Source organism: Brugia malayi (genome assembly GCF_000002995.4).
Source record: "Brugia malayi strain FR3 genome assembly, contig: Bm_v4_Chr2_contig_001, whole genome shotgun sequence".
Lineage (NCBI taxonomy): Eukaryota > Metazoa > Nematoda > Chromadorea > Rhabditida > Onchocercidae > Brugia > Brugia malayi.
Window position 1 is genome coordinate 8686048 of NW_025062476.1, and position 16645 is coordinate 8702692.

The 16645-nt window shown below is 31.7% G+C and overlaps 4 protein-coding genes across 6 annotated transcripts in view; 2 read left to right on the forward strand and 2 right to left on the reverse strand.

The window, feature by feature from the left end:
- Positions 1-2820, forward strand: part of Bm7425 (Uncharacterized protein) — a gene marked incomplete at both ends in the record, with an annotated part of 31394 nt that extends 28574 nt beyond the window's left edge. The window contains 8 exons of one of the 2 annotated variants that reach the window (XM_043078946.1): positions 43-160; positions 297-440; positions 696-890; positions 1089-1436; positions 2084-2227; positions 2303-2433; positions 2636-2705; positions 2791-2820. In XM_043078946.1, the coding sequence (XP_042934880.1) occupies positions 43-160; positions 297-440; positions 696-890; positions 1089-1436; positions 2084-2227; positions 2303-2433; positions 2636-2705; positions 2791-2820 (1180 nt within the window). The remainder of the gene's footprint in view (positions 1-42; positions 161-296; positions 441-695; positions 891-1088; positions 1437-2083; positions 2228-2302; positions 2434-2635; positions 2706-2790) is intronic. The other variant, XM_043078947.1, reaches the window with a different exon arrangement.
- An 876-nt stretch (positions 2821-3696) lies between these two features.
- Positions 3697-7258, reverse strand: Bm10065 (Uncharacterized protein; the record flags this gene model as incomplete). Of its 2 annotated transcripts, none has more annotated exons than XM_043078948.1 (9): positions 3697-4032; positions 4219-4334; positions 4529-4652; positions 4867-5022; positions 5240-5436; positions 5761-5814; positions 6039-6187; positions 6486-6646; positions 7076-7258. In XM_043078948.1, 9 exons carry the CDS (start codon positions 7256-7258, stop codon positions 3697-3699), a joined length of 1476 nt encoding a protein of 491 aa, XP_042934882.1. The 2 variants fall into 2 exon arrangements, with proteins under 2 accessions (XP_042934882.1, XP_001900191.2); XM_001900156.2 differs by having other exon boundaries at positions 7076-7192.
- Positions 7259-9019: 1761 nt separating this feature from the next.
- Positions 9020-10943, forward strand: Bm2964 (Uncharacterized protein; the record flags this gene model as incomplete). The annotated part of the gene is made up of 4 exons (XM_001900154.1): positions 9020-9161; positions 9515-9651; positions 9827-9937; positions 10914-10943. 4 exons carry the CDS (start codon positions 9020-9022, stop codon positions 10941-10943), a joined length of 420 nt encoding a protein of 139 aa, XP_001900189.1.
- A 1220-nt stretch (positions 10944-12163) lies between these two features.
- Positions 12164-16119, reverse strand: Bma-pho-8 (Uncharacterized protein; the record flags this gene model as incomplete). The annotated part of the gene is made up of 12 exons (XM_001900153.2): positions 12164-12222; positions 12670-12844; positions 13051-13185; positions 13386-13492; positions 13750-13888; positions 14260-14337; positions 14485-14571; positions 14631-14747; positions 14938-15018; positions 15152-15250; positions 15592-15815; positions 15987-16119. The coding sequence occupies 12 exons, from the start codon at positions 16117-16119 to the stop codon at positions 12164-12166; spliced, it is 1434 nt and encodes a 477-aa protein (XP_001900188.2).
- Positions 16120-16645: the final 526 nt, after the last annotated feature.

Sequence of the window (16645 nt, forward strand, 5' to 3'; positions counted from 1 at the left end):
TATTGCTTTAATTTACCTATAATGTTGTTGAAGTTTTTATAGAGAAGGTGACATATTGGATGATATTCCTGCTCAATGGATGGAACTTGACTTCAGGACTGCACTCAGAAATACCGTTATTCTTGCTATAGTTGAAGAGAAACGATTCATCAAAATTGAGGTGAAGGGATTAAGTAGAGTTACAGTAAGGTTCTCAGATTTTAGAATGCTGAAGTTAACAATCTTTCCAAATCTCGAGAATTTCCTAGAAAAATTGGGACTAAACTTCACATGATAGTAAATTATTTCACATTCAGCTTATGAACGGATCAGCTCATATGATTGCGAAGATGCGAGACGCTCAACCAATAGAAGTACACATTTCAAGCGATCTTGATGATACTGAATGGCATCGTCTCAGCATCCAGATAAGCGAGGATCAGAAACTTTTCAGAGTCGAAGTAATTTAGAATGTTTTTTTTGAAAAGAAATACGAATTGCTGGTTGATGTCACCATGTGTTTCATAATAATGAGGGTGAAGACACTAGTACTTGTGTACAGTTGAAACTGACCTTTTAGGTTTTCTGAAAAACAAAATCAGGAATTTCCATTGCAAAATATTTATCATAGCATTTACATCTTTTATTTGACTTTGGTCCATTTTTCAAATCATTTATTCCTCAAATTTTACTTACATTTTATTTGGTGATCACAGATCGATGGACATGGAAAGGAAATTCGATCTGAGGAGCAATTACCGACTCTGATTTCGAGTTCCTTGTTATCATTTTCTTTGGGTTACGATGCAGAGAATTACTCAGCTGCTTTTAGCGGGTGCTTTAGGCGGTTTATTGTAAATAATCAGGCACAAAACTTTGACGTACTGGAAAGAAATCTATTATCACAACAGGTATATGTTTTTCTTATGAAAGAATAATTCCACTGACAAAATAAAATATTTGTGTGATAAGGGCAAGGTGATAACGACATTATAATATGGCATATCATGCACTTATTTTTTGGTTCATTCTTGAACTGTTAGCGTGAAAGGTGTCACACTGTTGCAAAATGAATTTTTGAGTGCATATTCGGTCTTCGGATTTTGCAGATTTTCAAAGGTGTCCGACATAAAGGAGCTCGTAAAGGTTGCGATCAATTTTTGATGAAGAGAATATCGATTTCATTGAAATGGAAAATTTTCTGGTCGTTAATTGCCATTATTTGCATCTTGTTTTTCATCTTGACAGTTGCTCTTGTTTTATGGATTATACGGAAGCATCTTTTTGCTCATGACATTGTGGAGAAACAACCGAGGTGTTGGAATCCGAAACTTTCAAGGCTGCTCTCGGTGATGAGATTAGATTCAAAGATGACAAACACCGATAATGATAGAAATGTAACAGTACAACGAGCTATATATTGTGGACCAGAAATTTTACAGCATAACGAGAATGAGGTAAACAATTATTTAATAGCTTTTCATTACCTCCCTCTGTTACTGATTTCAGTTGAAGTCATTCTAAACTAAGGAAGTGAGTTCCTGCTAACTACAGCTGGTATAAAACTTGAAGGTGCTTCAACTTGTTTTTTTCAGGTCCGGAATTTTTATCCATAGTAGCTGATAATTAACAGTTGTTCGCAACCACTTTGATTCATTTATCATTGATCACTTTACAGCTTCCTCTAGTTTAAAAATCTTTTTAACCCAAAAATTCTCAAGATTTATTTCCCTGATTCATACAATTCATTGCACACAATACTGTTAGATTGATGATGTACATGTTTCACTGCTAGCACATTGCATGGTACCAATTCTGGAGACAGTATCATTTATCAGAATCTGAAGTTGTTAGTAAGGTGTTGAGTAAATCGTAAATGGATTTACTGAATATCTAGCATGAAGTCCATCTGTCGTCTTTTTTTTTTCTCCAAATGTAATGTAGTGTACTACATTACATTTGAAACAGAAAACGAACAGCTCAGGTAGTAATTGGGAACTTAAACATTGTTTAAGAAGTATTTTAAAAGAACTTGCTCTCTAGTGAAAAAAAACTATAGCACTCAAACTCCATTCTCCTATCTGCAACTGAAATCTCTTTCCAGTTAAATTGTGACAGATCTAATGCTGTGGAAAGCATGGGTTCGAGTTCGTCGGATACCAGACAGCTAAAAGCAGATTTGTGTGAAAGTCATAAAGTCGTATTCAACTCGACACAGCGACACTCATCCTCGAAATGCAGCATGCTGGTAAAGTAGCTACGCCATTTCGTGGTAAAAGTGTACTTATACATATTTCTCATGCAAATTACAACGTTCTTATAGGAGTCATATCAAAACAGGTCACGATATCTACACAGAACAGAGGCGACAAAAGAAAGCAGCCAGGAGAAATATTGCCGGTCACAGTCTAGTAACTATAATAATGTCATATATGAAATGCCCTTTACGCATAGGTTATCTTTTAATTTCTGATCAAAAAAATTTAGCAAAATGGACAACATCACCCTCCCATCCATAGTGGTTTAGAAATCTTTAGAGAAAAAAAAAAAGAAGCTTCCATAGTGGTTTAGAAATCTGCACCAGTCGGAACTGTACATTTCAGTAATTAATCTTAAGTGATCTCAATTTAAATTTCAAGACTTCCAATTTTTTCAGACCTTTGCATATCCTAAGTAAATCAAATCTTCAGTCTCCACAAACTAGCGTGATACGGAAAAACTTCAGCGTAAGTATTCACAATTATTTTTAAAATTAGAAGACATATGAGTTTTTAACTATTCCATGCAAACAAAATGAAACCCTTTTTTCAGGAGAGTGAGACAGATTCAGCAACATCTTAGACACAGTATAGTTTGGTACCATTCCATTTGTCTCGCATTAGATTTGCTGATTCTGACGATTCATCCGCTGATGAGTCACTGAACGTTTTAGAAAATTTACCTAAATTTGCTCAATTTCCGAATTTTCTATTGAGACACTGTAAAAAATTCTAATTGTGCTGCATGAATTTTGAAACCAAGAAACCACAGAGATCAGAAGCCAATAATTTAATGGATTGAAATATGATTAGAATAAGCATCAAAAAAGTCACAACAGAAAAAATTGAAGGTGAAGTAATAATATAAATTCAAGAAAAGTCATACGTTACACAGTTATAAAAAACTGATATGGCGTAATTCCTGGTATTCTTTCATAATTTCCAATGGTTATTCCTAAATTGATTGAGAAAAGCATGCCTGCAGTCAGTGTCATCCGGAATACAAATAAAACGCAATATACATTAATGCAATATGAACAATTAAAATCAGAATTTAGTAATATAAAATATAAGGTCACTATAAATACGACTAAGACATAATGGAATGAGATCAGAATGCAACGACGACTTTTCTATACTCGAATACGAGTTATAAAAGAAAATTATGAAAGAATAAAGAGCAAAGCAATAAATCATTTGGCACAGCGAAGAAAAAAGTCACAACCCGTAATCTTCAATTGACTCACAAAATAATCTTGAAACCTCTTACCGGATTTTATAAGAAATGGAATTTTACAGCGTGTGGATGAAATAATGCACTATTCAGATTTTTAAACACTTCATACAGCAAAAAATTTGAATTAATGTCCATCTTTTCCATATGTGTAGTAACTTTGTAATAATAATTTCCAGATAGTGTGAAAGAAATTTCAAGTGAAATTTAAACATGATTTTCGGTTCATAAGGTATTTGTCACTAGAACTGATAAGAAATTACCTTCGCCAGTAACAATTAAAGCTCGAACCGCAGACTTTTTCGCTCTGAGAACCAGTCTTTTCTTCATATGTTGTTCAGTAAATGAACAAATACGTTTAACACTGTCATTCGTATAGTAAACTAGATAACGCACTCCTGACTCTACGTCCACAACGCCAGTACTTTCGTCATATAAAATCCGACACATTTTTCTACGTGACTTGTGTGTAATTAAAGGATGAACAGTCATCAGCAATTTTGTTGTGGAGTCGAGCAAACTTTCCATGATTCGTTTGACTAAGAATTCATGACGCAAATGCTGTAAAGAGAGGAGCGACATAATTTGCTAAAGAACGATATTTTTCTTAAGTAGAATAAATGCAAAACGTTCCGTATGAAATTCTAGCAGTTACTATCACACGCACATACTGAGAAATATAAGCATGATTGCCATATGAAATTCGAGTGTAAAATGCGATATACCATAATAACAATAAAGACTTACAACGCGAATAATGTACACATTCTCCCCTATTCTTTGCAGGTGCGGAAATTCTTTTTCTGTAAAACCCAGGTTTACCTTTTTAAGAGGCAAAAAAAACGTCTGAATATTTTCACCTCCTGAAAAAACATATATTTACGCTTAGAAAAAGACTAAGATTTTTGAAAAGATATAATGCAAAGGGAAAGACTGGCCATCTTCCCATTTCCCCGCCAATCTCATTCTGTTTTGAGAGTTGGAGTTCAAGAATAGATGTCGAAGAAATGAAATCAAAATTCAGAAAGACTAAAAAACAGCACATATTAACATTTACCGTTACACATAATTCCAGAATTAGTATGAGGAATTTTGAACAGATGACCCACTTCATGCATAACGGCACCTAAATAACATGCAACAACACCACCCTTCGTATGCTGAAGTGTGTATTTGTCACCCTAAACACTTTCATATTTCAGTAACAAATAACCGAGACTTTTAAATAAAAATTTATAATTAAAAAATAGTCGTAAAGCAAAGTTCACATAAAAGTTCCCAAAAGAAAACAAGTGAATAAATTTTGCAACATTTTAAAGATAACACAACTGCTTCCTTAAATACTGATTAAAATTACATCTTGCAAATCGGTGTAAATCGAAGCAGAAAACTTACTTGCCAACTCATCACACGCCAACAATAACGATTAGTCAGAACACTTGCACGACTTACATCTCGTAAAGAACGATGCACGTGGGATGCATTTGCAGGCATGTAGTGGAATGCAGCAGATTTAATGACGCTCAAATCAAGTAGGGTTTCAATTTTATCCTAAAAAGTAATTACAATTTCAGTCAAACGTTGCGTAAAAATTCTTCGTATTAAAATGATTTAATCTAAATCACTTTTGCTTCTACCAGTATAGAAGAATCAAGTAAGTCCTGTCAACATAACCTATGCCTTCTTCACTAACATAGAAATCTTATTTTAATCTTAGTCGAGATATGAAATCACAAGCAACAGCAAAAATTGCTTGGAATAAACAAACCTTTTCTGCTATTCCATCAGTCTTTTGCGGTGAAAGGAGGAAAACCAAATGAAGCAATTTATTGGCATCCAACTGACCAAGAAGGGAAAGACGTCTACGAATATACTTTGCAAGATGACGTTCATGAGCTAATTCCACAGCTGTTTTATCTAATTGCAAAAGTGCTACAGATGGTGTCATTTCTGTAAACTGCGGCTCTGGAACGTACTAAAGTTTTATAGAATTGTGTGAAAACTTTACAAATCGCTTAAAGGGTAACTGCATTTTAGTGCTTGGGAAATGAAAATGTTTTCTTTTTTTTAATGAAATGAGATTAATTTTTTTTCACTATACTGAAAACTTTATCTCAAAAATTTTTTATCCTTTTGAAATATGCGTTATTAGTTATATGAAAAAAAAAAAAAAAAAAAGAAAAAAAACAGTGAACAACCAACGGTTTTTGATATGAAGTCTGAACTGCCTTGATTTCCCTAAATTTTCTACATAACATATCACTAAAAAATTAAATTGTAAACGCTTACCAGACATTGACACATACGTTCCTGATGTCAGCGTTCGGTCTTCCATCGGGACTTCTACAACTATCATTCAATGAAAAATCAGACTAGAAGGCCATGAATTTTACATAATGTACAGATCCACTGAAGCAAAATAAAATATAATTACATAACAATTCATTCGTAGTATTTATATAAAACTTTAAATGCATAACAGAAAACTTACTAAAAGTTCTAATCATACTCTAACATGGCAATTCTAATATTCATATATCTCTAGTGAGTTCATGAAATCAACATGCCTGCTAATTGCTCTGTCCACCAATCATCTAAAAACGGGATATAGGGACGTAGATCATCTGCGCTGCCATTATTGAAATTGCTCAGTTCAACAGCAATGAATGTTTGAACCATTAATCCAATCAATCCAACACGTTGCAAACACAACTGACTATAAAAAAAGTTTTTGAAAATTGTAAACAGTTTTTCATCCAATAATACAAATTTCAGAATTTTTGAGCTCTTATTATTAGGCACCAATTTTACTCAAATCTCCATAGTATCTCAGCATTAACTGAAATAAGTTGACAAATAAGAAATTGGTAAGTATACGTGCTGCCTGAGTCAGCAACTTTCAAAAATGAGCTTTTTCATTCTTGTTTATCGGTTTATCATTCTTGGTCCATCATTTCTCACGGCTTCTTTAGCATTGCAGAATTTATCTGGAAAAATCAACTAAATAGACTTACTTATACCACTCTTTTTTGTCCAAAGGATAAGCGATATATAAACGTATCCTCATAGTATCTGGTGGCACTGGCTGCGGAATATACTCTAAAGCAACGTCGCCATAAGTTACACTGTCTCCTTTCCGAGGAAAATTGTGAATCAACGAAGCAGTAAATATGTCCTGAAAAACTGCCCGTTAATTAAATAAAATCTTGATTGTCGGTTGACCAAATGCTTCCAACTGCTTTAGAATGGACATTATTAAGATAGTTTACATCTGAAAGAAAATAACCAAGATGAGCAGCAAACTCTCACTCAGGCATAGCGGTGAAAGAATCGCAAAACCTGAATCCAGTAAATGCCAAGGATACAGCATATTCGCGGGAAGTTCAAATAACCACAACAAAAACCAGTGGCTTTTGCCAGTCCGCAAATTCTGTCAGCATGAAACGGCAAAAGTCCAATATATATATATAGGATAAATAGTTTAATAAACATCGAAAAAGAACGAAAAGCTTTTGACATAATCTGATCATGATAGTCCACATGCCAAAGTTTCATTCATTTCTACACAAATTATTTTATAATTCTGGATTCAAAGAACACTTACTTTTTCAAAAGGTGTTGATGACGTGACACTCACATTAAAGATCATTTCAGCTTCAGCTTTTTGCATTTTTCTTTTGCACTCCGCGTAGACCGACTTGCTACTGATATCCATCACCATCAACTGTGGAGAATAAATTTTCCGGTTACATGTAGGCTTACTTTCCACTACTTCAAAATCACGCATTCCGAATCTACTAAGGCCAATCACAAATACATATAGCACAATTGTCCAATTCTGTGGCACACATTCAATATCCAGCCGCCTAGACAGATGATGATTACTGTAAACAATTAAACAGAATAAAAATCATCTGGAAAAAAGTTTAAACTCTTTAAAAAAAATCAAAGTTATATCTAAAATGATTTAATATTAAAGAAGGCAAGTCAGATTATCCTGATTGTAAAAGAAATCTGGAGAGCTAGATAACTGAAGTCTTATATGTGAAGGATTTAAAGTTACTTCTCTAAATCACTGACAGAATTTTTCTTACTACAATTTTTGCAGAAAACAAATAATCAAAGAATATAAACAACAAATACGTCTTCCAAATCCTCGCCACTATCTGAGGCAACAATCCATATATATATATATATATATATATATATATGGAGTCAGATTTATATCACGGTCCGTCATTATAGTTTGAAATATTACTTGAATCGATCAACAAATAAAAAGTACTAAGCAATAATGTAACTGAATACAAATAATTGGGTGAATTAATTCATAATCCTATAGAAAACAGTGAACATCATTACAGTACATGGCAAAAATTCCCATCAAGCCAGAAGATGCACTTAATAAAACATAAAATAAGGCGATTAATAACAAACATGAACCAAATTCCCCCTTCCTTGACCTTTGACCGCCCAACCATATTCTCCCTTTCTGCTTAGAGGAAGGAGAGAAAAAGGGGAGTCATTGTGAAAATTAAGTTTCCAGTGACATAAATTTCGAATGTTGATGGGGAGAATGTCCGTTGCAGTGGTGATAGGGTGTATTTTATGAAATAAACTCGAGCAAGTGTTGACCTAAGTGACTGGATCTATTCCTTGCCTTTCTGTGAGGGAATTATTAAAATTGTATTTCTTATTTTGTGTTTAGAGATCAGAGGAAGGAAATAAAAACTAAAAGAATTTTTGATTAATGGTTTCTTTGCATTAGTGTGTAATGAAGAAGAAAAGTAGCGCTTTCTTTCTCCCTTCTTCCTTTTTTTCTTTTTCTTCATCTTTCGTCTCAATCGACCTTGTCTTCGGTTTTTCTTTTCGAACTATAATGTATAGTAATGGTAGTATTAAATTTGAATGCAATTTAATCTTACCTTAATTCAGCGATTTTATAGTCGGCTGGTAGAATACAGATACAACCACGAATTCGGAACAGATCGATGTGATATGGAATTCTGCTTAAACTTCGAGATACTTAACTTGAAATATTTATGTCATATGTAAGATAGTAATGATTTATTGACAGGTTAGTGCTCCAGGCTGTTAACTTGTATGTAATGTACAGTGATACGAGGTTTTACAAAAAGCGGAAGTAACCGATTTGGCAATATTACAGATAGAATATTTTGCTTGAATCTTGTGGGATATTGACTCACTTCCATGCGTCATTGCCTCTTCTCATATCTGTCAATTCACAAACAGCTAGTTATCTCTTTGCTTGTTAGCGTCTCTGAGAAAAACACCAAGTATTCTCCGTGTCATCCAATCATAAAGATTGGTTATCAGTCAGTTAATTATTGATTCTATAACTTATAAAGATAGACAGCGGTTAGGTTTTTAAATAGGTATGTTTCCATCACCAGAGAACATTTCAGGAATATGTTGAAGTGTTAGTATCCGACATTATTTTAATGTACCTTTTGAAATATTGTTTTATGTTGGCGTAATATGTAAGTGAATGAATTTGATGAGTGATGAAAAAGATATTTGAAGTTTTATGTTGGTGGCAATAGTGCTGTTGGCTTTGTTGTCTGGTGTGGTAAGTTTCCGGAGTCAATCAGTTGCAGTACGTGGTCGTCTAATGTGTGGCTCGAGTCCGGCTTCCAATGTACGCATAAAGCTCTGGGAAGAAGATAGCGGTACGTGCTTGAGTTTTCGAGATTCTTGTAAGACAATCAGGAGAAAGAGATGTTGTAACACATGTGATCTCCGTGTCATCCAGTCATAAAGATTGGTTATCAGTCAGTTAATTATTGATTCTATAACTTATAAAAATAGACAACGATTAGGTTTTTAAATAGATATGTTTCCATCATCAATGAACATTTCAGGGATATGTTGAAGTGTTAGGTATCCGACATGATTTTGATGTACCTTTTGAAATATTGTTTCTTGTTGGCGTAATATGTAAGTGGATGAATTTGATGAGTTTCTAAATTATGTTTTTCTTTTAAATTCTAAATTTTGACATGGGAATTGTATATAATTTTAGGACCGGATCCAGATGACTTGCTTGATCAGGGTTACACGGATCAAAATGGTGATTTTTTGCTTCAAGGTGATACTGTTGAACTGACACCAATCGATCCTGTTTTTAAAGTTTATCATGACTGTGACGATGGGCTGAAGGTATATGATGATTCACTGATCTCCTTAATTCAAATTTGATTTTCAAAAGACTTTGGGATTACATAAGTGTTCGATTGTTTCAAGATGTTGGAAAAATAAGTATAAGTTTTTCTTTTATAAATATAAGTTTTCTTTCATATCCGTACTTCATTTTCTTAATTTGGAGAATCTTTAGCCTGGTAAAAGGAAGGTGAAGTTCAAGATACCGCAGTCATACATTACCAATGGGAAAACACCGAAGAAAGTTTTTGATATTGGTACTTTAAATTTGGAAACGATATTTCATGTAAGTTTAGTATGGGAAAACTATTTGTCTTTTCATCTATTCTCATAATCTCTTTATTTTTTTTTTGTTTCTGATTTTTGACTCGTCATCAGCTTTAAATTCAAATTGCTCCATTTTCTTTTTTTAGTTTTTGAAATCGATTCTGATTTTTTTTGATTTTTAACTATTACTTTAACAGTGTTTTTTTGCTGGGACTAAATAATGGATGAAATCAAGCTTTAAAAAAGTATAGTTAATTGTAAGAAATAAATCTCACAAAAATTGCATATTGCTTATCTTCATCTTTTTCTCTTTTTGTGTATTCATTCTAAAGTCCCATTTGCCAGTTGTTTTTTAAGTTATAGTTTATTATCAGTTGTTATTAGAAAACCCAATGAAAAAGTAATATTGCTGATTTCTGTAATGTATAGTATTTTTGATTCGAGAAAGATATGATGTTAGGGTGTATTTACCTCTGGGCAATCCTTTAATTTTATTTTAGAACAATAGAAACTAGTCTGAAACTTTTATATTGTTGATGTTTTCTTTATCTTTGAATTCTAGCATATTTTTGGATAGATATTACTAAATGTGACGACTTTTGTGTATACGAAATGTGTCAAGTATCACTGAATGATAATATATTTAGAGGAACAATTGCTAAAAGAGGACGACGTGATTATGATGGGATTGTTTACTGTTCCATATATATATATATATATATATATATATATATATATATATATATATATATATATATATATATATGGAAGCTTTCAAATAAAAGCACACATTTCTTCTTTATATATTCCAGTTGAAATAAATATTAAGAGTATTTAGATAAAATACTCACAGAACAACTCAGAAAGTATATTTAGCAGCTGTTTCAGTCACTCGTTTAATGACTACGATTGCATACCCATTTTAATTGCTTCTTATAACTTTTTGGAAATTCATTACAAATCCGGAATTTGTGACTTTTTAGTTTCTTTTACAGCACGAAGAACGTGAATTAATTGTATCGTAATAGAGTGCTGCGGTACATAATGGAATGAAGGGAGAAAAGAACACAACAAGGAATAGATTACTCGTGTTCAATGTAGTAAATGTAAAAGAAATGTTTTCTAGAGTAACCAGGTGCACTTTTTTATTTATTAGTGGAATGATTCCACTTTCTTAATTTTGTAACCGGATTCCAGTCTTCGGGGTATTCCAATACATCCAGTGAAACTTACATCATTTGAATTATTAATTGATGTTTGGGAACAACATTATGGAAAATCATTTATTTTAGTTGTGTATTTTTGCTTTTCTTTTTTAGTAATAGTTTTCTGGTATAAGAATTAACAGCAAAAAATCATTTTAAATAATGAAATTTAAATTATGCAATTATCAATTAAGCAATTAAATTATGCAATTATCAATGATATTGGTCATGGAATAAGTGTGTGAACCTGAATATACTTTAGCAAAACTTCTAGCCTCTTCTTTCATTCATTTGCTTTTAATTGCTTTGTAGTGATTTCCCTTTGTTGGTTTTGTAATGATGTTTGTATTTATATAATGCTAAGAAAATTCTTAATTTATACATCCAGTGATTTTTATTAATTTATATATCTGTTTGTATTTTGTTTATTAGTGGTGAATGGTTGAAGAATTATTTTATAATCTGAAATATCTCTACTTAGCATGCAAACCTTTTTTTATGTCAACGAACAGCTTATACAGGCATTAACCGAAATGGCATAATTATAAGAATTATTAGCGTTCTTTAATAATTGTTGACCTAGGAATTATTACCTACTTTTTTTTCAACCTATCACAATTAATCCAGAAATAGTATTATATTAACGGCATCATAATTGTTCGGCATTCATTTATGAATAGTTAGTCATAATAAATTATTCCATGCATTTGTGAAGCAAGAAATATTTTTGCTATTTAAGGAGTGAAAAGAACATTTTTTCAAACAAAATTTGAGTATTAGAGATGGATGGATATGTCTATCCCAAATAATTGTTAATGGGAAGGTAATTATAAAAGTGATGAGAAACAAGTTCTGAGCAAAATTGGAAGAAAAAATTAATACATGTATGACAAAAAGAATAGAAAAACTGAAAACTGCCCTGCAAATTGAAATTTTCTTATATGTAAGATTTAACTGAGTAAAAGTAAATGAATAAAACAAAAATGAAAAAAGATGAATGAAACAAAGAATAAGATTAAACAAAGTTCTTTTCTTTGTTCTCAGTACATTTGAATGAGATCAATTACTTCATCGGTATTCGTCGATCTTCTGATTACATCTGAAACAATAATATTAATAGAATGAACTGTAGGCTTTTTAAAAAGTCGAGATTTTTTTGAAGTGTGTTAATCAAACTAGCATTCAAATTGAAGTTTTTTCCTCATGGCATTATTTTGCAACATGAGGAAAAATTTGTTCATTGTGCAAATTTCAACAAATTCATATACTGGAAAGGTCAGGAGGCTGTCATTTATTTCACAACAAATTTACAAATTCTTGCTTTCTGTATCTGTCCCCCTTCCCCCCCCCCCCTCCCCCTCACCCCATACCTTTCAACCAAATAAAAAGTAAGTAACTGGAAATGGGAATTTAAAAAATTGGAATTTGTAAAAATTATTTAATAGGAATGTACAATAATATTATCCAAAATAATTGAAATATAAAAAAATGAAGACACAGAATTGATAAGGCGAAGGAATTCAAATATTTATTTAAAAAAACCTACGTGAAATCAAGTTTTCACTACCCTTCAAGCATGCCTCTTGAACGTTATCGAAAAAGAGTTCCCTCGAATGCTCAATGAATTTGGTAACATTGCAAAATTTGATCGAATCCTCACATCCCGGAGCAAACTGAGTTATATCTTGTGGATTTGCATCCCACTGATTTGCATACATGATCTTAACAGTATTCCATCATTAAGCTGTCAAATTTTTTTAATTAATTGCTAAAGTCACAATACTATTATTTCATTCCTGTCACAATACTGATTTTCAAGACAAAGTTTATTGATGGAAACTTCGTAGTATCACGTTTTCCACTTTGATCGTTCGAGTTACTTGAAGCATCTATTATTTTTTGCTAGCTATAATAGAACAAGCCGAACTTTCATTTTATATAAATTGTCAATTCTCCAAATTTCAAATGCAATATTGGCTCCGTAACCAATTAATGGAGATTTGCCCAAAATAGAATGTATGTCGCTAAATGTTGACAGTAGTGCAGCAATTGTCATGTCATGCTGAAAAAATAATGTTTAATTTTAAAATGTTTTTGAATTCTAAAGTTAAAGAAATAAAGTTATAAAACACTTTAAAAGCTCCTAATGATTTTCGTCAAAATGTTAAGAAGAAATTTTTCATCATATAACTTTAGTTCCTTCCTATCCTTCTAAGTTTACTGCATAATCCATGCAATGCAAAAATCATCAAAAAAACTTGCTGCTGATAGTCCGTAAAACTTTTCTTCACAAGAATCAACTGATGACCATTCTGAATAATTTACTTTACACGCGATTCGGCTAACAACACCACGAAGAGAACTTCCACCTTTAAAATAGAATTTTAGAAATCGAAACTTTCTGTTAATTTCAAATAATACATGAGTTAAGATCAACTTAAGATGAAAAACAAATGGAAATTTAGTACATAAGAAAAACAATCTAAGCTTAAGGGTATTATTTAAGAGTGAAAAATAACAGTAACCTTTCATATTATTAATAAATTTCCTTCACAGAGTTACGAACTATTCATAAGACAGTTTTAGTTTTAGTTAGGAAAACTTAATTTCAAATTGAAATGCATACCTCGAATCTTTCTCTGCAATTTATTATCGTATGGTCCTATACCAAACTGTGCTTCTACACCATACCAACTCAGAAATTTCAATTTCTCGTACAATTCATCACTCCTCAGCCAGTTTGGTAATGCTAAATCATGTGCTTTCTGAAAATTTTAGTTTTTTAGTATTTTTTTTTTTTTTGATAAATAATAATTAAGAATTTCTGTTACAAATCAAATAAGCCTTCAAAATAACAAAAATAAGTACATTGGTTAATCACTTTTTTAGAGGTGAATTTATGTTTGGTTGCAGAAGAAAATAAATACTAAACGCATTAAAATGTAATATTGTCTTACCACTTCTACATTTTAATAAAGTCTGTAGAGCTGAATGCCTTTTATTTAATCAAATATGGAATACGAGCAGAAGTATCGACAAATCAATAGATTTTGGACTGTAAAGTAGAAACCACAAAATCAATTTTCCTAATTGAATTAGATCATATACAGATTTATAAATTTAGCAAATTCATTACCAGACAATTGAGAGTATCGAATAAATAATATGAATAACTATTATAATTCAGCTCTTGTTGCATTAATTCGTATATCTCCTAAAATTTATTAACTTATAGTATCTAGATTTATCAAAAATCGAGAATATATTTTTGATACAATGACAATATTTTAGACAATTAACAACATTGAGTCAGTTTTTTGAAAACAAATCGTTCAAATTTAAAATTTGTTCATGAACTCACGCTGAAATTTTCTCGTAGAAAATATTTTTCCTCTTGATCCAAAACAAATTGAGTTGCAACAGGACAATCAAAAAATGGATTACCGGCCTGGAATTATAATATTGATATAGAAATGATAACATGGAAAAAATTTCCACAAAAAGTACCGTATCGACATTGGTCGTTAATTCGACGTTAATTCTTGTGTCAGGAAAAGACATTCCTTTTAGAACATGTTGTGCAGTTTCGATAGTACGATGGACATCTGTACTACGAATATAAATCTGTAATGATGTTTTAGTTGGTTGAAATTATTTCGATAATAATTTCTTACAGATCATTGATCTGATTAGAAGTTTAAATTTGTGATTAGAAGTGAGTCGTTAACAGATTACTGATTGGGTTGTTTGAACTGATTGGATCAGTGCAAAATGTGCTTGCAGAACGGGAAGAGAAGAGAGAAAAGGACCGCACCTGTTTCGATGTGATGTTTCCAGGGTTAATGTAACGACGTTGTAACAATAAACCTAACTGTTCCGCTTGCTCGGCACCTATCTGTAAACAAAAAATTCAAATTTGCACTTTTCTGGTATTTTGGAGAAGCAGTTAAGAAGACAAATAAAAGTGAATTAAAAAAGTATTAATCATAATCAAAATGATTTGTAGAAAATTGGATTACAAAGCTCACTTTTGTTAAATTTCCCATGCCTCGTGGAAAGGCTATCATATATTTTTCAGTAAAGTTTGGAAAATAATGTGCGGGTGCTCGATCGCCATGTCGCCAAATCTATAATCGACATTAAACTGAACGCAGATTTTAGGCCCAATTTTTTCGGGTACACAATTATATGATTGAATCTGTATGAGATGTTACTGAAAATTAACTTTAAATTTGATCAAAAATATTTGAACTTTTCGGAAATATTAAAAACCTTAGCAATACTGGTAAAATAATTCAAAAGGATTAGAATAGCTTGCTAAGGCAGGCCAAACAACTAAGTATGCAACGTTTAATGTGCAGAATTTATTCCATCGTTTAAATTTTCATTTTTTTCTTTTGAATATCTAATGTTTTTTTTTTTTTTTTTTTTTTTTTTTTTAATGATTGAACGATCATTATGAACCAACCATATTAGTATAGACAAGTTCGGGACGAGAGTAAGATAGAATATAATATACAGTAACACCAACAAAGGACAATGCTATAGTTGAAATAGCTGCGCTTAGAATAAGAGTTTCTTTAAAATTCCGCCTGAATAGAGATTTTTGTTGTTTCGGAACGGTAACAATTTTTCTTGATTCCTCAAGTTCTACTGGCAAAACTTTCTCGTTGACATGATCGTTGCGGATTTCTAAATTAGAAAGAACCAATTTTAAAAATCACTGGGAAATAATGGAGACAAGAAAAAAAAAGTTCAAAATGATGAGCAAAGGACTGCTTAAATTTAGTAAGAAACAAGCAGTCGAAATAATATTTCACATACCAAACAAATGAGTTCAATGTTGAATTCAAAAAATCAGACCTGAATGAGTATATTCTTCCAGGGGATAAACTTTTGATTTATTTATAATTCTGCCAAATATCCCGTTGTTATCATTGTCCTCATGGGGTAACTTTTCATTATTTGATACTACTGGATCCGTAGGCATTGACATTCCTAAAATTTTGATTGAAATGTTTAAAAATGCCAGTGATACATGATCCACATATGCCTACATATGTGATATAGAACGAAATTCGAAAATTTGAAGTGACACATTTGTTAAGCACTTTGCTAATTGTTGAAAAGTTAAATGATGAAAAAATACTTTGTATTCATAGAATTGATTCTCAAAAACAAAGTTTTCAGAGAAGGATTAAAATTGCAAATGTTTAATCCCAAAGCAAGGTGGATTTTTAATCTTGTACAAATTCGTTTAAAGGAAAACATTTATGACTAAAGAAATATAATAAAACATGTTTTCTTTTATTATTCGTTTCATTTCAAGTTTCCTCAGACTATTTTGTCTTTGACAACTAATTGAAAAGTTCTGAAGAAAAATGTAGAGTGTAGGAAGAATTAAAATTTTTGCACTAATTGTTTTAAGGATAAAATGAATGATGTAAAAGAGAGGGTCAACTTCTAGAGGAAAAAGAAAGTTCCGTGTTCCAATTAGCTAAAATTTTGATCTATTTTAATAT